A 27,056-nucleotide genomic window follows, 5' to 3' on the forward strand; every position below is an offset into this window, starting at 1 on the left:
CCACCTGTTAGACATAGACAGCTCAGCCAAGGTTTTACCTCTTGTCAGGTCATCTTATGGATTGCCGGCAGAGTGTATGTATCTCCAGACATGGCATTCTGCGAGTTCCTGGATCTCCAATATTCTACTCCCAAAGAACACAACACAAATTTACATGACCCTGAGTGTATCCATGACAGTACAGTAGTGGAGTTAGTCCACAGAATTATTTGGTTGATCTCTAACGTAAGCTCATATTAGAGGTATTTGGCTAGGCTAGGTGTGCTCCATTAAAGGCCGCATATAGTTCTAGTCTGGGTATAGTATGATGACGTTTTGGGGCGACCTTGACCTGGCCATAATAAAGACAAAATGCACATATCCTTGCTTATCGTCTGTGCGCAGGTACTAAACAGATCCATAGGCCTTTTCAGAGGCATTGCAAAAAATATGAACTTGTCTAATGGAGGCGTATTCGCAAAACCCAGCTAGGATATGGCACCTAAGAACTGTTATACCAGTTAAGGCTAGAAGCTCTCCTTCCTAGTGATAATAAGGTTGCATCAGATCCACTGGTAGCTTGGGGTAATCCCAGTTCCACTACTTATCCCACAGCCAGTGTACTAGCACCTTTGCTCTTTTGGTGTAGGGGAATATATATCCGTGGGGGTTAAATTGGCAGGCTACTATCCAATATAAGTAGCGCATAGTAGGTATGGTCTACTTTAAAGGATAATATGCATATTCAAATGTATCTTCCAGGCAGTGTCATTTCAGCACTAAGGTGGATTCTTGTATGTCTGAACAATTTCTGATTCAACCAAAGTTCAGTGTTATCAGTCCAGGCATCTCTGAGTAGGTGTTCAACTATGCTAGGCACATTAGTGGTCCATTGGCAAATCTGAAATCCACCAGTAGAAAGACACTATCTCAATTTGTCTACGAACCGGTTTGCTGAAACATGCAAAGATATGCTCTGCAGGCAATTGTCTACATAAAAGCTCCTGATGTCACCACCAGTCTCTTTATAGTTTTTAATGTGCTGCTGGAGAGCATAGATGGCACAATATGGACTGCATGTAGTGTCAAATGGCAGCATTAGCCATTTATAAAGCTGGGGTGTGGAATCAGTATCTAAATCACTACACAGAAAACAAAGAAGACACCTGTCTTCTTGTAACAGACAGACCCAGTGATGCCTTAATGTTACCACTTTCAGCTACTGCATGCTCAAAGAAATGTAGCAGCATGACCAGAAGTGAGGGGCTTAAGGCAGGACCTGGCAGCAGGTAGTCATTTAAACTAATGCCTTTAAACTTGAAGGACCAATTAAACACTACTTGGTACTTTCCACTGCACGAGACCAAGCAATATGGAATAAACCAGGACTCACCATTAAACAGATTGGTCTCTAGCAAGAGCTTAACAACATAACCAATTTGCTTCTTAATCTCCTCTGTGTAGTCAATATCCTGTGGGACATGGCCGGCCTTTTATCCTGGCCAATACCCCCAGGCTGCCAGGTGGAGCCCTGCCTGCAACATAGAGGTGCCCCTAGTTCCAGCAGGGCATTATGGACAACGGAGTTTTCATCCACAGACCTGCTGGATACCACAGGGGCCCCAAGAGGACGCTGCAGGGAGGCCCAGAGACTCTTACGTGCCCTATAACCCGGAAGTATGTCTTAATCACAGCGACAGGAGGAATGACGTACTTCCGGGATGAAGAAGAGGACTTTTGATCTGACCCGGAAGTGATAGGAGGTCAGGTAGACTGAAGGATCGGAAACACTTCCGGGTCAGAAAATATAAAAGGACTGTGGGAGATCCCAGTCATTGAGCTGAGCTGGGTGGAAGGGTGGCAACGCGTCTGGGAGAGTGGAGGATTGATTAGTGTTTATTATTGACTATTGTAGTGTTTATTGGAGTATTGTGGAGAGGTGGTGCTTTGTGCACGTAATAGTTCAAATAAATTCAATTATTGGACTTTTACCTGGTGTCTGGCATTTGATCAGAGGGTTCAAGGGAGCGATAGCAACCCCCTATCTGTCACAGTGGCGTAGTCGGCAGGATTCTCTGGCCGTCGGTTTGGCAGAGGACCTGGAAAAAATTTACTGTGGACAGAATACCCCGAGAAGACAGCATCACGACACGCAGAAAAATTGTCAAAATTCAACAGGCAGCGCTGCAACAAAGTAAGCCTCACTGTACATCGCTCCATGATGGGGAAGAAGACCACCAAACAGACCGGCAGCACAAGTGGAGGTCAAGAGCTAAACGGTGCCTATAATCAGGACGAGACTCTAGATGACACCACGAGTCTATGGACCTACCTGGTGGGAAGTGAGGAAGACAGGGTGGAGATTGACGGCGAGAGGACCCGAGCATTACGTTGTCGGATGGTTGTCGGACATCGGACAAAAAGGACAACCTCTATGTACTTGGAAAATCCAATTGGAGTCCGGAGGTATGTGCCAAAGAAACGTCCGATTCACCGGGACCTAATTTTAGTTATTTTTCAGAAGCCTGTCTTCTTGAATCTGACGATGCATCGGATACCTACTTCCCACCTGAGCAAGATGGCCGCAATGATGGGTTGTACTGCCAATCTAGGACTCTGAACCTCGAAAGCCGATTTGCCGAAGCAGGACACGTGATCTCTCCCAAAGGATTGTGGAAAGGAGAAGGTCAGCGTCGGTCCGTAGGTGAGGTCATAGTTTCCCTGACGGAACCAAGCTCCCTGAAGGGGAAAGGGGAGGCAAGTGAAGCAACGCCAGCGAAGAATGAAAGTAAAGAGGGATGGGATATGACTGAACAGTTCACTGCTAAATTAGAAAAGGCGGATCGCAGTCGGCTGGTGGCGGCACCCCGGACCTCCAAAGAGAACTCCAAATCCCAGGCTCCTTTGCGAAGCCCATCCGAGCACGTGCCTGGAATGAACGTGCTCATTGGCTCCCGGACGGATGGTAAGGCGACTGATTGTTTAAGCCTGCCTCCGGCCAAATTAAATAACTTTGTAGACGTGCAGGAACTCGAAAAACTGATCGAGCCCATACAAAGTATTTTTCAGATGCTGGAAGCAATAAGGGCGATTATTGGAGAGCTGGGAGCGACGGCCGAAGCGCCCATCAGGAAAGTGGACGAATACCTGCGGCGGCTGGGTTGTGAACCTCCCGTCTTATATAATTTGGTGGTACAGGTAGGTAATGCCAGTACCGTACAGCATAAAGGGACGCAGTGTGATCGGGCTCCACGTTTAATAAGTAGCGGGTGCCAAATCACTGTGAGCCCTACAAAAGAGAGTGGGACGATGATAGAGCGGTCGGGGGAAGGGTCGATCGAGCCGGGGAAGCTGGATGGTGCTGTCACACAGACCGATGCGATCCTGAAGACCCCAACCCATATTATAAATAAATCTAGAGGGGTGCAGACAGGAAAGGGTCTCTCTTTATTAAATAGAGAGACTCAGACTGTGGAAAAGCCCCAGAGTAAACAGGAGATCCCAAAAGTAAAGTGGGAGTCTCCTGACATAATAATAAAGGGCAATAAAAGCTCAAAGGTGGCTGGGGACTCCTTCTCAACGGGAATAGGGATGGAGCCAGACTTCCCCAAGTGCTTTCAGTCTCGCCGAGGGATACAAACAGGGGGCCCATGGCTGTGCTATGAATGCCACAGGCCGGGCCACGTATGGCGACGTTATCCTAGGAGGACAGAGGGACAAGTAACTCATATTTATAAAATTCCTTCTAGGTTCTGACGAGTGTGTCATCAACCTTGCCAAGGGCCGCCTAATGGACCCTCCTGGAGGAAGACGACCCTCGCAGGGCTGGATGCTTCAAACCACGGTTTTTCGCTGGGGGAGGAGTACTGTGGGACATGGCCGGCCTTTTATCCCGGCCAATACCCCCAGGCCGCCAGGTGGAGCCCTGCCTGCAACATAGAGGTGCCCCGAGTTCCAGCAGGGTATTATGGACAATGGAGTTTTCATCCGCAGACCTGCTGGATAACACAGGGGCCTCTAGAGGACGCTGCAGGGAGGCCCAGAGACTCTTACGTGCCCTATAACCCGGAAGTACGTCTTAATCACAGCGACAGGAGGAATGACGTACTTCCGGGATGAAGAAGAGGACTTTTGATCTGACCCAGAAGTGATAGGAGGTCACGTGGACTGAAGGATCGGAAACACTTCCAGGTCAGGAAATATAAAAGGACTGTGGAAGATCCCAGTCGTTGAGCTGAGCTGGGTGGAAGGGTGGCAACGCGTCTGGGAGAGTGGAGGATTGATTAGTGTTTATTATTGATTATTGTAGTGTTTATTGGAGTATTGTGGAGTGGTGGTGCTTTGTGCACGTAATAGTTCAAATAAATTCAATTATTGGACTTTTACCTGGTGTCTGGCATTTGATCGGAGGGTTCAAGGGAGCAATAGCGCCCCCTATCTGTCACAATCCTTAAATGGGTTATTTAACAGGTGCTTCTCCGCATTTCTCAGTGTGGGTATAACAGCTTCTTTGTGGGCCTGCAGGTAGTGTATATGCTTCTTATGCAGCAAAGGTGTTGTATAGCGATTGATTCATTCTATCACAACTCTTACAGTCTTAGTGTGTAGAAGGGTAAGGGCATTTTTGTCCTGCCTAGACCTTTTAACTTGCTTCTCATTTTGGTAAGGGATTGTATCAGCTTGTCAAAGTCTTTGAACATTTCTGATTACATCAGACATATCAAATACAAATGAAATATGGAGACACTGTTGAGGTTCAAGCTGTTCCTGCAGGAACCATGCAGGACCTTTAAAGTCCACCCCAATGTGGTCTTCTCTGCTGCTTGGCTCCTGGTGGACCAAGACCTACAGACTAAATGAGAGTGATCAGATGTGGGTGATAAGTACCAATTAACAGTAAGGAACAGGATTTGTGAATAGGCTGCAGAGGTAAGACTTTTAAATGCTTGTACTTCTGAAGATTGGCTAGGGTTGTGGGATTGGTAATTATGTTCAGCTAGGCTTAGCTGCTCAGTAGTGAAGGCTCTCAACATAGGATAGCTCATCTGGGGCTGTGATATTGGAGATATTTCAGATGAGACAAATGTTCAGTGGAGTCTTTTTGGTCTTGACAAATTGCTCTTAATGTCAGATGCTCCTGTTGCCCTTCATGTGTCAATGTGCGTGCAGCTGCTTGCAAACAGAATAGTCCTCTCGGACCTATCCTCTAAAATAGCATAAGTATCTAAAATCTGATCATTATGGTGCAGAAGGACTCTGACAACTTTAAGAAGGACACAACTTGAGCCTTCTGGCCTGTCCAGGTACAGTATTTCAGAAGGGGTGGGTCTAACTGATGAACTTGATGTAGAGCCTTTATTTTTTGTCAGATCATTTAGATCATGAAGAATTTGGAGATGCTTTCTATTGCATAGCCACAGGGCTTCTTTAAAGTACACTAAGCTGCTTGGTATTTTTGACCACATCACCAGCATTTATTACTTGCTTTGATCCAACTAATCATTTGCTTCTTATTAAACTGCATGAGAGTGAGACATTGACTCAGGTAGTGTTCTGCATTATTACAGTATTCACAAAATACCTTACTCTCCCTGGTCTTCTAAATTGATGGAGTTAATCCTGACATGGTATCTTGATTCACTGAGGCAGGGGCCTGGTGAGAACTATGAAGAATAGTGGTCTGCTTAGGCTGGACCCTCAGCTCTTTACACTCAGATATTAAGCTAGCCTTTTCAAATTTAAGATGATCTAAATGTACCTGATATTTGAACAGCTTCATTGCATCTTCTGCCAGAACGTTTCCTAAGGCCAATTTCAGATGAGTAAACCCCCTGGGGTCCTGATGGAACTGATTGTTATGGTTCTCTGTAGATCAAACTGGTCCTTTACAAGTGAACAATAACTTCATTCATCATACAAATACACAAGTTCTTGACTGAATAAGTCAGCTTTCACATCAGGCACAGGGCTGATCTTAATATATCTTGTTGTTTCATCCATCCATCGTCCAACCCGCTATATCCTAACTACAGGGTCACGGGGGTCTGCTGGAGCCAATCCCAGCCAAGGCAGGAAACAAACCCTGGGCAGGATGCCAGCCCACCGAAGGGCACGCATACACACACACACACACACACACACACACTGGGGACAATTCAGAATCGCCAATGCACCTAACCTGCATGTCTTTGGACTGTGGGAGAAAAGCAGAGTACCTGGAGGAAACCCACGCAGACATGGGGAGAACATGCAAACTCCACGCAGGGAGGACTGGGGAAGCAAACCCGGGTCTCCTAACTGCGAGGCAGCGGCGCTACCCACTGCACCACCTGTGCCACCCCAGACAAATTCAGTATAACACAAAAGACAACCTGAACTTTCTACCATTATTTTAATGGGAACTTTCCCTCCTCACAAATAAAAAGTTAACATGTAACAGCGTATGCTGCAACTCATTGGCAGCAGCTCCCAATCTCATGTATCACACGTCTCTGGACCATGGTAACACTCTTTCTCTGTATTTAGTCAAACAGGTACACTACAGTATCCAATATAGTTTTGCTAAGTACTATATATAGTATGTTTTTTTTTTTTTTTACAATGGACAAGTCACATAACGTTTTATTTCACATAACATATCATGGATGTTAAGAGGTGCATACCTGTATTTGTAAGTTTTCCTGCTAATTTTTATCTTCCTACTTGGATAAGTGTTGTATGGTGTGGGGAGGCTTTCCCACCAAACAATGGATGAGGAGCTTGGAGAAAAAAAAATTGTTTAAGCCAGCTGCACACAAAATTTCCAGAAAAAAATTTCATGAACAAGGTCACTGGCAAACACATCATATTTACTGCGAAAGACACAATTTTCACAACACATCACTATTGCCTACTTTTATTTAAGCATTTTTCATTTCACTGAAAATTTCAATGTTGCATTATAATGTTGAGGACCTTGTCAAAAATATTTGTTTATGATTGCTGATTATGTCAGAACATCAGAAAACACATGATTCCCCCTTTTCTGCACATACTGTATACATTATTTTCCTAATATAATGCATCTTAACAAGGTAAAAGAGCAAATAAAGGAATTTCCATTTAATTACATGAAATACCACAGTTCACATTATAGCATGACTTAAATGCTATACATAAAAAATGTAAGTTTTATTATGCAGCATGATTAGTAGCCTTTGTAGCATTATGTTTACCCCCTAACAACAATGAGCTTATTTTATCAAGAAAAAATGTTATGTGTAATAGGAGCATGGAAATACCAAAACACTAACATAAATTTATTAGAAAAGGTATGTCTTGTGTCAACTGCTGTAAATGATGCAAATTTAGTCCAGGCCCTTCATGTGACATGTTTTCAAACAGTCATCAATGCAAAGCCTCATCTTTGTGTACTTATATTTTTTCTGTTGCTTGAGTATTGTGGGTACAATGCTAGTGTCTGATCTGCACGATAAACACCATTGTATTATTGTAGGCTACTATTGTACAAAGCTTAGTGACTTCTACATTTCCCCTGACATGAACAACAATTGCTGCATTATGAACCGTGCTTATGAGGCAAAAATCTTTATTTTCCTTCTTCTTGATCACAGTCATTTAGCCTTTTTGCTATGCACTTACTTGCACCATTGTGAACCTTCAGGTGACTAAATTAACCAGGCATATCATGATGATTTGATCCTACAGTGCTATATGCATCAGTTTCACTATCCATGTCAACTTATAATGACCAACTTGCATTATCCTCACTATTGCTTGATTCAACTAATGGTTCAGTTTCAGATTGTTCTAAAACTGGCTTTACAGCTTCTTGTTTACATGACATTGTGTGTTTATTGTAAGCTCTGCACCACTCATGAATTTTGATGAGTTACCTTAGATTGGAAAAACACATAGATATATTAATTTTTTTGTAGCATTATGTTATTTGATCCACTAAATTGATAACGGGGTTATTCATGCTTCACACTCTACATTGGGTAATAACAGCTAAATCCTGAGAGACTCTCAGGGATTAATGCTAAGGAGGTTAACTTAAAGTCAGCATTAACACATTGTTATCATATACTATCGTTCTATAATTATATTTGAACGAACACTTTCATTGCCACATTGATCCTTCATGGAATTTCAAAAGTGACAGATTTCATAATTTTATGCAATTATGCCACTATGTTGTTATGAAATTTTAAAGTTTAGAAAATATGTTTACTACTTTGCATGTGATTATCAATAATATAAAGAGAAAACAACATTTATTTATATAGCACATTTTCATACAAAAAAGTAGCTCAAAGTGCTTTACATAATGAAGAAAAGAAAAATAAAAGACAAAGTAAGAAATTAAAATAAGACAACATTAGTTAACATAGAATAAGAGTAAGGTCCGATGGCCAGGGAGGACAGAAAAAACAAAAAAAAAAACTCCAAACGGCTGGAGAAAAAATAAAATCTGCAGGGGTTCCAGGCCACAAGACCGCCCAGTCTCCTCTGGGCATTCTACCTAACATAAATGAAATAGTCCTCTTTGTATTTAAGGTTCTCACGGAAGGACTTGGTGATTATGTTCATGCAGACTTCTGGCTTTTAATCCATCAATGTTGGAACATCACAGTGCTTTGAGTAGATGGTCCACAAAGAAACCGGAAAAAGAAACAGAAGAGAGAGAGTAGGGGTTAGTACGGATTTTAGAGCCACCATGAATAGTTGTTATAATGAATTGGATATACAGAGTATCAGGATTAAATTAAAGTGAAGTTATGAGAAAGCCATGTTAAAATAATGTGTTTTCAGCAGTTTTTTAAAGTGCTCCACTGTATTAGCCTGGCGAATTCCTACTGACAGGCTATTCCAGATCTTAGGTGCATAACAGCAGAAGGCCGCCTCACCACTTCTTTTAAGTTTCCCGATATATAAGATGGGGCAAGATTATTTCAGGCTTTATAAACCATAAGCAGAATTTTAAAGTCAATCCTGAATGACACAGGTAACCAGTGTAGTGACATCAAAACTGGAGAAATGTGCTCGGATTTTCTTTTCCTAGTTAGGATTCTAGCAGCTGCATTCTGCACTAGTTGCAAACGATTTATGTCTTTTTTGGGTAGTCCTTGGAGGAGTGCGTTACAGTAATCTAGTCGACTGAAAACAAACGCGTGAACTAATTTCTCATCATCTTTCAATGATATAAGAGGTCTAACTTTTGCTGTTTCCTAAGTGAAAAAATGCTGTCCTAGTGGTCTAATGAATATGCAATTTAAAATTCAGATTACAGTCAACAGTTACCCCTAAGCTTTTTACCCCCGTCTTGACTTTCAATCCTAATGCATCTGGTTTGTGTCTAATAGCCTCATTGTATCCATTATTGCCAATCAGTAAAATTTCAGTTTTCTCTTTATTTAGCTTTAGAAAATTACTATTCATCCATTCAGAAATACAAGTAAGACATTGTGTTAGTGAATCAAGAGAATCGGGGTCATCAGGTGCTATTGATAGGTACAGCTGCGTGTTATCAGCATAGCTGTGGTAGCTCACGTTGTGCCCTGAAATAATCTGACCTAACGGAAGCATGTAGATTGAGAAGAGCAGCGGACCCAGGATAGAGCCTTGTGGAACACCATATAGGATATCATGCGTCTTTGAGTTGTAATTACCACAACTAACGAAGAATTTTCTCCCTGCCAGGTAGGATTCAAACCAATTTAAGACACTGCCAGAGAGGCCCACCCATTGACTAAGGCGATTTCTAAGAATATTATGATCAATGGTGTCAAATGCGGCACTCAGATCTAGGAGGATGAGAACAGAGAAATGGCCTCTGTCTGTATTTACCCGCAAGTCATTTACTACTTTAATGAGTGCAGTTTCTGTGCTGTGATTTGTTCTAAAACCTGACTGAAATTTATCAAGAATAGCATGTTTATTGAGGTGGTCATTTAACTGCATAATGACTGCCTTCTCTAGAATTTTACTTAAGAAAGGCAGGTTAGAGATGGGTCTAAAATTTTCAAGAGCAGAGGGGTCAAGATTATTTTTCTTAAGCAGGGGTTTAACTACAGCAGTCAAGACTGGGAAGACCCCCGTGTCTAATGACGAATTTACTATGTCAAGAATATTATCAATTAGTACGCCTGATACTTCTTTGAAAAAACTTGTTGGTATTGGGTCAAGGACACAGGTGGAGGGTTTCAGTTGAGAAATTATTTTATGTAAATCAAGTAAATCTATCCTGGTGAAAGAATTTAGCTTGTTTGTAACGAGTACTGGGGTTTAGGAGGATCCTCAGTATTGGGGAGATATACTATGTTATTTCTAATAATTTTTTGATTGAAAAATACAGCAATAGCCTCACACATTTTACTGGAAGTACTTTGGAGGCATTCCTGTGAGTTACCTGGGTTTAACAGACGATCAATCGTCAAGAATAAGACTCTGGGATTACTAGAATTGTTATTTATAATCTTAGAGAAATAGCAGCACCTCTCAAGATGGACTGTGTTATTGTATTCTGTTATTTTAACCTTTAATATTTCATAGTGGATAGTTAGTTTAGTTTTCCTCCATTCACGCTCAGCTCTACGGCATGTTCTCTTTAGATCAGACACTCTTTGGGTCTTCCATGGTATAACAATGCTAGAAGATTTTTTAACTGTCTTTTCAGGTGCAACTATGTCAACAGCAGCTCTCACTTTAGTATTAAATCTTTCCACCTTACTATTTACATTATCCTCGCTATTATAGTTGGCACTATAAACAGACTGATTGCTTAGAATGTTTGTAAGTTTTAAAGCTGCTGATGAGTCAAAGAAGGGTTTTTTAACAATATGCTTCTCATGAATGTTTTCTATCAATATTTCTACATTAAATAGTAGAAGAAAATGGTCTGATAGACCAATATCAATGACCTGCCTTACATCAACTTTTAGTCCTTTAGTAATTGCTAAGTCTAACGTATGACCTACTTTATGTGTAGGCTGATTAACGAGCTGTCTCAAATCAAAACAGTCCAGGAGGTTCATGAATTCTTTTACTTTTTGGTCACACTGATTATCTATATGAAAGTTAAAGTCGCCGACTATTAAGAGTGTGTCATAGTTTGTAATTAAAATTGACATTAAGTCAGAGAATTCCTCAAAGAAAGACGCGTTAAATTTAGGATGTCTATACACGGATAATACTAGAACGTGAGAATCTCCATGAATAACAATGGTGAGATACTCAAAGGACTTGAATTTACCAAAACTGACATCTTTACACTTTAACCGGCTCGAGTAAATGTTTGCTAGGCCACCGCCTCTTTTTCCTTGGTGATCCGCATGAGTAAAACTGTAATCCGGAGGCGCAGATTCGATTAAAACAGCTGCGCCATCAGAGCCAAGCCACGTTTCACTTAGTGCAATAAAATCAATTTTTCTATCACTAATAAGATCGTTGATAAAACGTCTTGTTAGTTAAAGCTCTAACATTTAATAGTGCCATATTTAATGTTTCGGAGGGGCAGAGATGAATACTATGTGCGTTATTGATATTTGGAACAGGAACTAAGTTATTTTTGTTAGTGCCGCTCTGTGCATATTTTTTATTTAATCTATTGCCTGTTTTTATAGGTTTAATACATTGTTCATCTAAAGTAGTAATTGTAATTAAATTATTGGTGTTTATGCCGTATTGCCTAGATTTTCTACGTGCATTGAGATTGGTTACTAAAGTATTAATGTTGTGCACTTTTACGGAAGACTTTGTTAAGCAATTATCATGTCCTAGCACAGCAATAGGATTACGGAAAGGATTAAGAGTAGAAATAGATAGTCAAGATAAACAACTTACCTTAGCGATGTTTTCGGAGAGGACCCGGGCGCCGAATCTATTCAGATGCAGGCCATCCCGCTTGAAGAAACACGGCCTTTCCCAAAAGAGGTCCCAGTTGTCGATGAACCCGATGTCTTGGTTCTCGCAGAAGCCTTTCAGCCAGTTGTTTAATCCTAGCAGATGACTGTAGTATCATTTTATCGTCTGACGAGAGATAGTGGACCCGAAATGAAGATTTTTGCTGATGGGGTCCTCTCCTTCGTATCTTTAATTAGTGCTGCGAAGTCAGCCTTGAGAATTTCCGACTGTCGGTGCCTTACGTTGTTCACGCCGGTGTATAATACAACGGATCCAACTGCCCTCTTCTTGTGCTTCTCGTAGATTGTCGGCGCATGTCTCATCACATCTCGGACACGAGCACCGGGAAAACAAGAAACAAAAGATTTCCGATTAGGGCATGCGATATTGAGGTTTCTAACAATCGAATCACCTACCACTATTACATCACCCGGGGTTGAAGGCAAACTGGGGATGCTGAGAGGGTCGAACTGGTTCTGGGTCGAAATGCTCGCCTGTGCTGATGGAGGTGTTCTAGCCTTGAACCCCCGCCTGCATAGCTGAAACACGCCGAGGTCTTCGTCTGTGTCGTCATCGTCGCTCCTACAAGGTGCGGGGGTGAAGCTTACTTGAGCGGCACAACGTGGGGTTGATGTTAGGTTGATTTCAGATGGCAAGGATGGTTTATCCAGCAGCCGAGCCTTCAAATCCCTAAGGTACCTTCGTCTGGACAGGAGTTTCTGAATCTGTTTGTCGAGTGCCTGGAGTTCTTCTACGACGACGGCAACGTGATTCATCTCACTGTCGGCCATTGTCTGCTTCTGCTTCTGCTTCTGTTTCGTGCCCTAGGAAAGAATGAGAGAGAGATTGCAGATGCAGATTAATGGCATACCCAGGAGGAAGCAATTGCAGGTTAAGGGCATTGCTCAAGGGTCCAGCAGAGTCATAAGTAAAACATAAGTAAAAGCAAATCTCATCTACATCTATACTTTACTGTTTAATTATAGCGATATCCACCTAACTTACTATAATGGACAGCTGTGAATATTGTTAAGTGCCTGCTATCTCATCTATTTGCCAAAAAGGAAAAAACAAAATCTTTTGACAATGTTCACTTAAAGAAGCAATAATAAAATCAGTTTGTGTGGACTGTGAAATTCCAAAATTCTAGAAAACACATACAATGACAAAGTGAGCTGTCCTGGTATAAGTAGACTTAACAAATCCATCCATCCATTCATTTTCCAACCTGCTGAATCTGCACACAGGCTCACGGGGGTCTGCTGGAGCCAATCCCAGCCAACACAGGGCGTAAGGCAGGAACCAGTCCCGGGCAGGGTACCAAACCACCGCAGGACACACACCAAGCACACACTAGGGACAATTCAGGATCGCCAATGCACCTACCCTGCATGTCTTAGTCAAGATAAACAGAACCGGTTCCTCCTGTGGAAGGAAACCAGAGCACCTGGAGGAAACGACTTAGCAAATACTTGTGTAAATTTTCTGAAGTATTCCTTATTGACAGTAGGAGGATGCCCACTGGCCATTTACTCGTGGAAGTAAAGAAGTGAAGTTTTTCTTTTTCAAGACTTTCGTGTATTTGAGGAAAGGCTGCAAATCCACATGAATTTGAGTTACTAATATTTGCTTCTATGCTGGTGTTGTGCTATTTCTACTTGCGTAATGTCAGCATTATTAAAACGCCTATTGTATGGATGTAAATACTGCTTGTGTCTGCTACTACAAAACTTTATTTGCCAAAATATAAGTTTTTCTTTTCTCTCCACAGAAGCATTTATTGTCTCAAATGATGGTTTGTAATTAATAACTATGGACTACATTGTTAAGTTACTGTATATTAAGGATACTTTGTATTAGTTGCTTACTACACCCTTGCTAGAAATGTACATAATAATTCCAGTCTGAAATTTAGTTGCCATATGCAGTACATTTTTTCTAGTTGTGTGTGTATCTGTATATACAGTACTTCATGAATATGACTTTTGATAAATAAAATCTATTGTATTGCTATGTCTAGTCTGCTTAAGCTTTCCAAAGCATGGCATATATAGTTAAAATATTTACTAATGTAGGTTAATATTTTTCTTAAAGTAACTAAATTGTACTTTTACTTGAGTCATTTAATTCATATCATCCTTTGTTACATTTACTTGAGTGGTTTCCTTGTCTACTTAAGCAAATTTTTGTCAAAGTAACAATACTTTTAATTGTGCAGTTTTTTAGTACCCATTCCACCTGGTGGAGACACTCTTGTTAAAGACCCCACTTTATTTCCATGGATACCTAGCTTTATAAAGGACTATTGCTTATCGTTCTTTTTTCTCCATTTCTTACAAAGAAAAGGAGGTGTACATTCTTAGCGGAAGAGGAAGGCACTTGGGCCAACGAGGAGAAAGGGGCAGAGGCTCGAGCCACTGCAGCCACCCCTTTGTGCACATTTCCTAAACAACACTCATGCAAACTAGTTTGTTTTTTTATCTTATGTAAACAGTGCATTTCATTAAGTAAATTAACATCTGCACTGCGGTCGACTGGCGCCTTGTCCAGGGTTTGTTTCTGCCTTGCACTCTGTGATAGCTAGGATAGAGTCCAACACCACCCCCACATCCCCTCACCTCTCACAACCCTGGTCTGGATTAAGTGGGTTAGAAAATGACTTGACAATTAACATCTCTGCAATGTCTATACTAACTGAGCTTAAAATCTGATAATTTTTTGTAGCTGGTACAAAGCCACCACAACGAGAAAATCTTAAAGGTAAACATCTTAAATTAAAAAACAAAGGTGTTTAGAAAAAGAGTGAGAGAAAACTAAAAAAATAAGATTTTAACACCAAAACGTTTAAATTTGAGCTCCTCACAAGTGATTCAGTATTGGTATATTTGATGTACTTGCAATGCATTTTGTATACTGCATCATAGTGTGTCCAGGTATATTTTTATTTATATATATATATATATATATAATATACAGTATATGTGGGTGGGCAATAGTAAGTTTACAGCTGTGAGTAGACAAAACACAGAGTTTATTCTTGTATTATTATTTGTTTCTTAGTTATTTTATTATTTATTTGTACTATTTGTCTTCTTAGTATTATAATGAATAATGAAAGCTGGCAATTTCAGCATTTACAAAATTACAAAAGCTATTGTAATAATTATAACCTGCAACTGTAAATCTACCTTTGCCCACCCATATATATATATATATATATATATATATATATATATATATATATATATATATATATATATATATATATATATAATTATGAGGGGCCGTTCAGGAAAAAAAGATTGGTTCATAAATATATACATTGGTTCAGATATATATATATCGGTTCAGATACATTGCTTTGAATATATACATTGGTTTTAATACATCCGTTCAGATATATATATCGGTTCAGATATATACATTGGTTTGAATACATCCGTTCAAATATATACAGTACATTGGTTGAGATATATACTGTATATTGGTTGATATACATTGGTTTAGATATAGTTTATATATTGGTTTAAATAGATTGGTTTAGATATATACATCGGTTCAGATAGATCCGTTCAGATATGTACATCGGTTGGGATTTACAGGCAGGCACAACGCGGCCACCCAAGTTTAGCATCTCCCTTTCGCTTCATCATTGCTTCAACACTGTTGTTATTATTGTGCATATTTTATACAAGTAGCATATCACATTTTGTTTCATAAGCTGTCTTGGTTGGGGGTCCTCGGTTTCAAAGCATTTTTTTTCCTTTCATTATTTAAAACACTCGCACAGATACCCGCCTCCTCGCCCCGCTCCGTCCCGCCCCGGCTCATTGTACCCACCTCACTCGCTCCCTCTTGTCCCTCCCATGACAGATTCTTCTCAAAAGCTGAGTTACCAGGAAGCATTGATCGCAACCACCGTACCTCCCATTTTTTCACATCAACAGATGCTGGTTTATCATTGATCGAAAGCCGCCCGTCTGTTATTCCGTATTGGCAACATTTCATTAAAGGGCGATCTGTTTCATCAAGGACATTAGTCCTGTTTGCTGAAAGGATGTTATGGAGGAAAACACTGGAATAGCGCTGTTTCTTCTGAATGTTTATCAGTGATCAGGGATCAGAATGATCAGAATATCCCTGCTTCACAAATAACGGGTGTTTAACTGTTTTTATAGTAAAACTGACAAAACCACACACATGCACACGCACACAGACACAAACGCACACCCACACGCACGCACACACACCTACACTCAAATTCACAAATCGTTGGTCGCACACACTACTGATTAAGGGTATCTGTCAGAGGTGATCATATTTTTCACCCCATAAAACGTTAGTTCATCAAAGATAGAAAGCAGCATGGTGATTTCTATTATTCCTTATTGGCAGCATTTAATTTAAAGATGATTCACGTCAAGAAGGCGAAAGAGTCTCTTATTTTGACAGGATGATCTTTTTTTTTAGGCGTAAGCACTATAAATCCGTTTAGATAGGCCAGTTTACATATTCTCTTCTTGTATCAGCGTGTGCATGTGTGAGTGCTTACGCATACAAAATTAAAAAAAAAAAAGTCCTGTCAAAATAAGAGACTGTTACTCCTTCTTGACGTGAATCATCTTTAAATGAAATGCTGCCAATAAGGAATAATAGAAATCACCACGCTGCTTTCTGTCTTTGATGAACTAACGTTTTATGGGGTGAAAAAAATGATCAGTAGTGTGTGTGACCCATGATTTGTGAGTTTGAGTGTGTGTGTGCATGTGTGTCGTTTTGTCAGTTTTACTATAAAAACAGTTAAACACCTGTTATTTGTGAAGCAGGGATATTCTGATCATTCTGATCCCTGATCACTGATAAACATTCAGAAGAAACAGTGCTATTCCAGTGTTTTCCCCCATAACATCCTTTCAGCAAACAGGACTAATGTCCTTGATGAAACAGATCGCCCTTTAATGAAATGCTGCCAATACGGAATAACAGAAATCACTGGGCGGCTTTCGGTCAATGATAACCCAGCGTCTCATGAGGTGAAAAAATGTGACGTACAGCAGTTGGGATCAATGCTTCCTGGTAACTCAGCTTTTGAGAAGAACCTGTCATGGGAGGGACAAGAGGGAGCGAGTGAAGCGGATACAATAAGCCGGGGCAGGACGGAGTGGGGCGAGGTGGCAGGTAGTTGTGTGAGTGTTTTAAATAATGAAAGGAAAAAAAGTGCTTTGAAATCGAGGACCCCCAACCAAGACGGCTTACGAAACAAAACGCGACAGACAGGCATATGCTACTTGTATAAAATATGCACAATAATGACAACAGTGTTAAAGCAATGATGAAGTGAAAAGGAGATGCTAAACTTGTGTGGCCATGTTGTGCCTGCCCGTAAATCCCAACCGATGTATATATCTGAACGGATCTATCTGAACCAATATATATATCTGAACGGATGTATCTGAACGGATGTATATATCTAAACCAATCTATTTAAACCAATATATATATCCTAACCAATGTATATCAGCCAATGTACAGTATATACTGTATCTCAACCAATGTATATATTTGAACGGATGTATTCAAACCAATGTATATATCCAAACCAATGTATCTCAACCAATGTATATACTGTATATCAGAACGGATCTATGCAAACCAATTTATATATATCTCAACCAATGTATCTAAACCAATGTATATATTTAACTGGATGTATTCAAACCGATGTATATATCTCAACCAATGTATCCCATCCAATGTATATATCTGAACCGATATACAGTATATATCTGAACGGATGTATTAAAACCAATGTATGTATTCAAACCAAAGTATCCGAACCGATACAGTATATATATCTGAACCAATGTATATATTTTCTTATTTTCCTTGAACGGTCTCTATCTCTATCTCTATCTCTATCTCTATCTCATCATCGCCTGTTGATGGTGCTTGTAATAAAGGTTCTATACAAATTTCTGAACTGTCTCACTGAACAACTTGCTTCAATCCAGTATATACAGTACATATACTGTATAGAAATTGCCAAAACCATTTTCTGCTTTTATGTTAACATAACTATAATAAACTAATGTGAACATTTGACTGCCAAAAGACAAATGTGGGCTTTGTAAAGTGTTTTTTGTACATCATCTATTTGGTTTTGTTCATGTTTCTGCTGTTTCTCACTGTATGCTTAATTGTCTTTTTCTTTTCTTTTTTTTCTTCATGCTGTCGTTTAGAGTCCTACAGAGAGACAAGTATGGGAGTAAAATTAAACATATCTTATCAAATGTAATTAACCTTAATTTGCTTTCTTTAATTTATGAGTTAACAAAGGGAAAAACAAGAATTATTAATTTTTATTTTTCTTTATATAAATCTATATAATTTAAATGTTTCATACTGGCACATACATATAAATATAAAATTCTCTAACAGTCACTTAGGGTTTTTCAAATAAAATGTTGTTTTTTTCTATTGTAATTTAAAAATGATTATTTTGGATTCTTCATTAAGTAGTTAATCTTTATCCCCAGTAAGTGGGTCATTTGGTTTTCCTTTTAATAAGTACAGTATTGTGAAACATAATTGTTTAAATGACTCATTTTAAAATAAAAAGACAATATAAAAAAAAACCCATTATATTTATTGTTAATAATACAAAATTGAAACAAGGGTTGTGTCTTATAATGTCTGATTTTTATTCATTAAGAGACAATAACATAGTGGATAACTAACTTTAAATAATAATAACTTTAGTTAATTGCCAGTCTAGTCACAGAGTCAGTGCCAAGCATTACTTTTTCTCCTTTCACATTAACAGTTAATTAGTTTCCATTTGATTTTTCTTTGCCTGGAAATTTGTTTTGTCTATGATAGCTACATTTAAAGCAACATAAAGGTCTGCAGTGGCAATATACAGAATTTATTATGCTTTTCATAAAAGTGTGAATTATTGCTGTCTATGAATTTTTCAAGCCCAGCCCTCTAAAGCTTCTTGTTATTCCTAAAATATAAATATGACAAACAGGCTAAACAGTATAGCATATACCTGTCTTTCAAATAGTTGAAAACAAATTTTAAAATGTTAAAATTTGGGTATTTGGGAGGAGTTATGGTCTATATGTTTGTTTATTACATATGAATTTTATTATTACTGCCTGCATGTTTTCTATCACTATATTAAAATATTTAAAAGTGATCATCATGAAAGGTTTTTTAAGAAATGTGTTCATACAAATACAATCCTATACTTTTGCTGCTTTTTATTTGAATATGCATGCATTCTTAAACCTTTAATTCAAGATCATATGGTAGTGCACCTATCCTAGCAACACATTGAGTAAGGCCAGAAATAGTGTAAAGCTCACATACACATGCACAATCATAGTTACACAAAGGTCAAATTAAAACCAACAATTACTGTGAGAAAAATCAAAGATCCCAGAGAATAACCTATGCAGGAAAAGGGATACCATTTAAACTCCGCAGGAGAATGACTGTGTGTGATATGTGAAGATAGGATGCTGGATCCATACTACCCACTGCACCACCCTATGTAGTAGTTAAAGTGTCACACATTTTTTAGTTTCTTTTAAGTGTATTCAAAAATATTTTGTAAATTATTTTAAAATGTCTTATTTATTTATGTTTTCTAGAGATAATTACATGGTAGCTATTAGTTCTTTATGGTTGATATAGTGCCAACCATGCAGGTATAGTTGTGAGGACTGTGATAGTCTCTCCACATATTGTCTGGCAAGTCCTTTAATGTGTTAAAATGTGATACCTTAGCATGTATCTTATACAGGTAATTGCCTAGACAGTTAAAGATCAATGATGAAGGAGTATTATTTAACATTTTTCCGAGAGAACTGACAAAGTCTGCAATGTTGGACTTTACAAGAACTTCAAATACTATGCCATACTCTAATGTGGTGAAGACCCCACACATGACTGGCAAGGCGCCAAAATGTTTCAGTGCCATTTGTATTTGGCTCAGCAAAGCTCCTATCAGGCACACTGACAACACGTCCATCTCAGATGATAATTCAGTTCCAGCTGTCTAGTTTTTTCTTGTTCATGTCAATCAACTGTCTCATTTTGTTAATTCATTTTTATCAAAAAGCAAGCAAAACTAGCAGACTCTAAAAGCAAACAGCTTAAATTTCCCTTCCACATTAAAGGCTCTTCTAAAACCCAAAAATTAGAGATCCTACCTTCTACACCTATAATTTCATCTGTCATTTTAAAAGGATATTATGATAAAAAGAACTGGTTTAAACTGATGATGCAAAATTGATGAAATTAATAAAAAACAAATAAAATGCAAAAAAATCTATCGACATGGGATAGATTCAGAAATCTGGATCTCATCAGAGAACCTTGTACCTATTCATCGATCAGAGTGGTTACTGAAGTCCTTTCACTGTGGATTGTCAAATAGTACAGGATCAAAGCTAGACTCCAGTGCTGAGAAAGGCTTTGTCTTTTTCAAGCCTTTGATTGCCTCACAGACAATCTAGATAGACTGGGTGGCATACTGCTGTAAGATTTTGATTTGGACTTTGGAGGTGTCCCACCACTGCTGCACAGATGAGAAAAATCTACTTGATATCTATATCATCTTTATCTATATCTATCTACCTAAATCTCCCAGAAAACAGCAAAACTTCTTCACAAAAACTAAGTCCTTCAGTAATCTGCAGTTTAGGTACAAATAAAAATTATTTGAAAAAGCAAACCTTAAATAAACTAAATTATGCTCTGAAAACCTGGTGGGAGCAATTGAGGACACCAACACTAAATTATTTTGTAGTCTAAACCCATAAACCTGATCTAATCTGATAATTAATTCTGGAAACCAGGACCTTATCACCCACATTTACTACTTAGTCTCAAGATATAAATTCCTCTACACATCTATTAAATTGTCCTTCTGTAACTAATCCCGGATGAGTTTCAGAGCCATTCCAATCTACCCTGGTACCCGCTGTACAATTGAAGCCTCCATCTATATATATAATGTCCTCCCAATACACCAAAGCAATAAATCATGTAGAGTTAGGAAAAAAGTTTCTCTGTTTCTTGCTGCATTAGGTCCATAGACATTATTGAATACTGGAGACTGCAGAAAATTCCAAATCTGCAACAAAAGATTGCCTGAAAAGAATTGTAACCCTTCCACTAACACTCAAGCCATGGTTTAAAAAACTTATGCTATCACCTCCATCTGCCATTCTGCCTGAATAATAATGTTGGTGTGTGATTCCTGTATAAAATGACACTCATCCTTAAAATAAAAAAAAAAATTAGCAGATTGACAAATGACAAAGAGACAACATTCAATAAAATCAATTTTAGTGGGTTTTAAGGGAACATTGAACATTGCCAATTAAATTATTTAGTTTTATTTCCCTCCATTTCTAGTCTGGCACTACACATAACTGTCTTATCTAAAGTAAAAAAAGAGGTGTAAATCGGGATCCATGCATTCTGCACTTTCCTTCAAAGATACTTAAGCATTTACTGATGCAGTTAACATTATAACTAGCTGTACTCACAGAACTCACTAAAACATCATTCATCAAGGACAACTCACTGTCATAAGCAGTGGCCTTCAAATCGCCATCAACTGCTATACTCTTTTGCAATTGCTCCTTTTTACAGAATGTGGCTCCTTAGCAGGAGAAGGAAATTCTTAATTGAGTTCACTTTACCAAGACATTTAGCCTCACTATCCTCTCCCACTTCCACTTTCCTCTTCTGTCTACTCAGAGTAACTTATTCTTGTTACAGTTGTAATCCAGTTTCAGACATTTTCTCCTCTTGTGACAATCCTGATGTTAATTGCAGCAACTTCGATTCTGCAGTAGGGAGTTATTGTCAGTTAGCTGGAGCGGGGTCAACACTCACCCCTCTTATTTATCACAACAGTAGCATCAGTCAGAGCTACTGCCAGCTCATGCAGGACATCACCATATCCATTACAATTAACAGGCTGCACACCATTTTTAACAGACTTAGCTTTCATTCTTCTATTCTGAGGAGTAATCGGTTTTATTTCTGAGTGTTCCGCCAACTGCAACGGGCTCACCCAAAGCATTACTGTCCACCCTACTGTTTGCAGGCACTGCCAGGACCACTGCATTTCTTAGCTAGCAGGTGTCACAGGAGTCTTGTCTAAAAGAAGTATACCCCAAATTGAACACCCGTTACTAATGCTGGCATCGAGATTCACCACATTGGAGTCATGATCTAATGACTCATCCAACCCATCAGACAAATCCTCTGTAGTGCTCTTGTCAGAATGAGCACTTCATTGCCCATAACATCACAACCCATTTACACTCACTGACCTTGTTTTTGGCTCTCCCACAACTGAAAGATTTTTTTCGATTTGGATGAAACTAAACAAAACCACCCATCTTAAACCACCATTAGCATTATGTAGTAACATAAACACCTGCCTTCTACAAGAAATAACATGCTTCACATCAGGAGTTTTACATCCCAGAGGAATCGTATCGGATAAGATTTTGCCATAGTGGCACAGTTCTTTCTTTACTAAATCATTTTTCAGGAATGGCAATTCAAACCCAGCCACAGGGGATGCACAAACCAGTGAGTTTCTTCGTGCTGGTCCCAAGCCCGGATAAATGGGGAGGGTTATGTCAGGAATGCATTCTTTGTAAAATTTTGCCAGATCAATATGCAGACAACAATACAGATTTGCATACCGGATTGGTTGAGGCCCGGATTAACAACGGCCACCACAAGTAATGTTAGCCAACAGGTTGCTGGCGGAAATTGGGCTACTGTTGGCTGAAGAAGGCGAAGAAGAGGTGGGAGACATGTCTGGAGACAGGAGGAGAGGAGGAAGGTAAAAAGAGTAGAACTGAGGGTAGGAACTTTGAATGTTGGTGGTTTGACTGGTAAGAGGATAGAGTTAGCTGATGTGATGGAGAGAAGGAAGGTTGATATATTGTGCATGCAAGAGACTAAATGGAAAGGGAGTAAGGCCAGGTCGATCAGAGGTGGATTCAAATTGTTCTATCATGGTTTGGATGGGAGGAGAAATGGGGTAGAGGTTATTTTGAAGGAACCATATGTCAAGAGTGTCAGAGTGATGATTATGAAGGTGGAAATTGAACATGTGATTGTAAATGTTGCTAGTGCATATGTCCCACAAGTTGGGTGTGCAATGGATGAGAAAGAAGATTTCTGCAGGGAGTTGAACAAAGTAATAGAAAATGTACCCAAGGGACAGAGAGTGATGATTGAAGTGGATTTCAGTGGACATGTTGGTGAAGGGAACAGCGGAGATGTGTGATGGGTAGATGTGGTGTCAAGGAGAGGAATGAAGAAGGTCAGATGATAGCGGATTTTGCAAAAAATTGGATGGGCATGACTGTGGTGAATATGTATTTTAAGAACAGGGAGGAACATTGGGTGACATACAAGAGTGGAGGAAGATGCACAGAGGTAGATTATATCCTATGCAGGAGGGTTAATCTGAAGGAGATTGAAGACTGCAAAGTGGTGGCAGGGGAAGGTGTAGTTAGGCAACATAGGATGGTTGTCTGTAGAATGACACTGGAGATCAAGAAGAGGAGGAGAGCCAAGGATCAAATGGTGGAAGTTGAAAAATGAAGACTGCAAGGTTGAGTTTAGGGAGGAGGTAAGATATGCACTGGGTGGCAGTAAAAAGTTAGCAGACAGCTGGGCAACTACAGCAGAAGTAGTAAGGGTGACAGCAAGAATGGTGTTTGGTGTAACATCTGGACAGAGCAAGGAGAAAAAGGAAACCTGGTGGTAGAATGGAGAAGTACAGGAGAGAATACAGAGGAAGAGCTTGATAAAGAAGAAGTGGGATAGTTAGAGAGATGCAGAAAGTAGACAAGAGTACAAGGAGATAAGGTTGAATGTGAAGAGAGAGGTGATAAAGGCTACAGAAAAGGTATATGATGAGCTGTATGAGAGGTTGGGCACCAAGGAGGGAGAAAAGGACCTGTACCCATTGGCTAGACAGAGGGACTGAGTAACAAAGGATAAAGATGGAACCGTAATCAGAAGCAAGGACGGTGTGTTGAGCAGATGGAGAGAGAAATTTGAGAGACTGATGAATGAAGAGAATGAGAGACAGAGTAGGTTGGATGATGTGGCGATAGTAAATCAGGAAGTGCAACAGATTAGCAAAGAGGAACTAAGGACAACTATGAAGAGGATGAAGAATGGGAAGGCTGTTGGTCCAGATGATAGAGGGATAAAATTGATGAGCCACAGCATAAAGTTATGCGAAAGAGTACTGGAAGCTAAGTTAAAAAGTGAGGTGATGATTAGTGAGCAGCCATATGGTTTCATGCCAGGAAAGAGCACCACATATGCGACATTTGCTCTGAGGGTGTTGGTGGAGAAGTATAGAGAAGGCCAGAAGGAATTGCATTGTGTCTTTGTGGACCTGGAGAAAGTACATATGACAGGGTGCCTCGAGAGGTGTTGTGGTATTGTATGAGGAAGTCAGGAGTGGCAGAGAAGTATAAAAGTTTTGTACGGGATATTTAAAAGTGAAGTGTGACAGTGGTGACGTCTGAGGTAGGAGTGACAGATGCATTCAATGTGTAGGTGGGATTACATAACGGATTGACTCTGAGCCCTTTCGTGTTTGCAATGGTGATGGACAGGTTGACAGACAATATTAGACAGGAGTCCCCCTGGACTATGATGTTTGCTGATGACATTGTGATGTGTAACGAGAGTAGGGAGCAGGTTGAGGAGACCCTGGAGAGGTGGAGATATGCTGTAGAGAGGAGAGGAATAAAGGTCAGTAGGAACAAGACAGAATACTTGTGTGTAAATTAGAGGGAGATCAGTGCAATGGTGAGGATGCAAGGAATAGAGTTGGTGAAGGTAAATGAGTTTAAATATTTGGGATCAACAGTACAGAGTAACAGGGATTGTGAAAGAGGGGTGAAAAAGAGAGGGCTGGCAGGGTGGAATGGGTGGAGAAGAGTGTCAGGAAAGAAAGAAGAGAAGAAGCGTGCCGCTAGGGTGGAGAAAAGAAGAGCTGCTCAGGAAGCAGCAAGCGCATCAACCTCTGAGCAAACAAATGCTAACCGTGCAGAGAAAGAGTAGGAAAACTATAAATCAAGTTTATTCACTGCACGTTACTTGTTAATAATGTTACTCAGTCTATATATTTCCATCTGCGTAATATCTGCCATTAACGTCCATCTCTTTCAGCTACCAGCACTGCTATTCCTGTTTATGCTCTGGTCACATCTCGTATTGATTATTATAATTCTATCCTTTCTGGTCTTCCTTACAAACTCCTTTACAAACTTCAATTGGTTCAGAATGCTGCAGCTTGTATTATTATCAGAACCCCTTCCATTGAACAGTGAAAGGGAAGGTCTACAGGACAGTAGAGAGATGAGTTATGTTACAGAGATTGGAAACTGTGGCACTGACTAAAAAACAGGAGACAAAGCTGGAGGTGGCAGAGTTAAATATGTTAAGATTTGCATTGGGTGTGACGAGGATGGATAGGATTACGAATGAGTACATTTAAGGGTCAGCTCAGGTTGGACAGTTTGGCGACAAAGTCAGAGAGGTGAGACTGCATTTATTTGTACATGTGCTAAGGAGAGATGCTGGGTATATTGGGAAAAGGATGCTAAGGATAGATCTGCTAGGCAAGAGGAAAAGAGAAAGGCCTAAGATAAGTTTTATGGATGTGGTGATAGAGGACATGCAGGTGATGGGTATAAAAGAGCAAGATGCAGAGGACAGGATGATATAGAAAAAGATGATCTGCTGTGGCAACCACTTAACGGGAGCTGCTGAAAGAAGAAGAAGAAGAGGCAATTCATTAGAGATTATACTGTACCAACTTATAAGCTAAAATCTCCCACTAAAAAATACAACAACTGCTTTATTCATTTGGCAATTGAACTTTACATTTTATATCCCACCACTTAGCAATTTCTGTTAAACAACTGCAATCTTGACTCCATGTATTCTTCTAAGTTTCATGTGATAATAAACCTGGCCTTTTTTTTAAAATACACCTATGTTGAAATGCTCCTTTTTGTATGATGGACTGGAACCTTTTGTTGAAGTGCACAAACGTTTGCTTGTAGCATGATACTTACAAATGGTGTTGATGGGTTCATAGGATCAATACTGTCACATATACAGAGTACAGTTAAATTGTTATTTGCATGAGGTAATCAACAGCAACATGTCGCTACTCTTTGACGCCATGATTAGTGAGATATAAATATAGGAATAATGCTGCATATTGAACAAAGTCTTTAGTGGAGTCCCACAGGAATCTGTGCTTGGAACATTACTCATTTTGTTTACATTATGTAGGGAAAAGCCAAGCAAAATGACACCTTTTATTGGCTAACTAAAAAGATTACAATATGCAAGCTTTCGAGGCAACTCAGGCCCCTTCTTCAGGCAAGATGTAATCATCAAGATTACATCTTGCCTGAAGAAGGGGCCTGAGTTTCCTCAAAAGCTTGCATATTGTAATCTTTTTAGTTAGCCAATAAAAGGTGTCATTTTGCTTGGCTTTTCTCTACATTCATAATGGCTAATACGGTACAACACGCTAGTATATGTTTACATTATTGACATGGATGTGATCTTTGCAGATAATACTGTAATTTAAAGGCTCACAAATATTGAGGAAGCTGCTAAAAAAGAAAATAAAAATAACCTGCACAATCTTCAAAACAGGCCACACATAATGGAGTTTAATGTAGAGAACTGAAATGGTCTAGATGTGGGTTAATGGAACATTAATAGAAGTTTAATACAGTACCTGTATACCTTTCATTTAGTTCCTTTTAGTGCTATGAATATATAGTAGCTGTATAAGTGTGTTTTCTGTTGGATAGTTTTTTTTCTGCGTCTTTCTCATCGACTCCATGGTGCATGATGTTTGGAGTCAATTCAAGAGGCTTGTTGAAATGAACATTCTGCGTTTCCAAAAACATTTAAATGTACGGTACAAAAGAATTATTCTTTTTAATAAAAAACAATTATCTATTCGTTTTTTTTAGCTTGCTTATTTAGAACAGAGTTGTCGGAAGACAGGGCATATGCCTTCAGTTGTTTTTAGCCTTTTGAGTTCACACATGGTATTTTTTTATATACATACC

General features: G+C 39.5%; 1 protein-coding gene across 12 annotated transcripts in view; it reads left to right on the forward strand.

Annotated features, from left to right (window-relative positions):
* adgrl3.1 (adhesion G protein-coupled receptor L3.1) overlaps window positions 1–27,056 on the forward strand; it is a 1,303,645-nt gene that overhangs the window by 1,219,756 nt on the left and 56,833 nt on the right. For 2 of the 12 annotated variants that reach the window (XM_051927733.1, XM_051927732.1), the window contains one exon: window positions 18,123–18,174. The exons of the other annotated variants lie outside the window; for them this stretch is intronic. In XM_051927733.1, the coding sequence (XP_051783693.1) occupies window positions 18,123–18,174 (52 nt within the window). The remainder of the gene's footprint in view (window positions 1–18,122; window positions 18,175–27,056) is intronic. 12 annotated transcript variants of the gene reach the window in all.

This window comes from Erpetoichthys calabaricus, chromosome 5, assembly GCF_900747795.2.
Source record: "Erpetoichthys calabaricus chromosome 5, fErpCal1.3, whole genome shotgun sequence".
NCBI classification, from domain to species: Eukaryota; Metazoa; Chordata; class Cladistia; order Polypteriformes; family Polypteridae; genus Erpetoichthys; species Erpetoichthys calabaricus.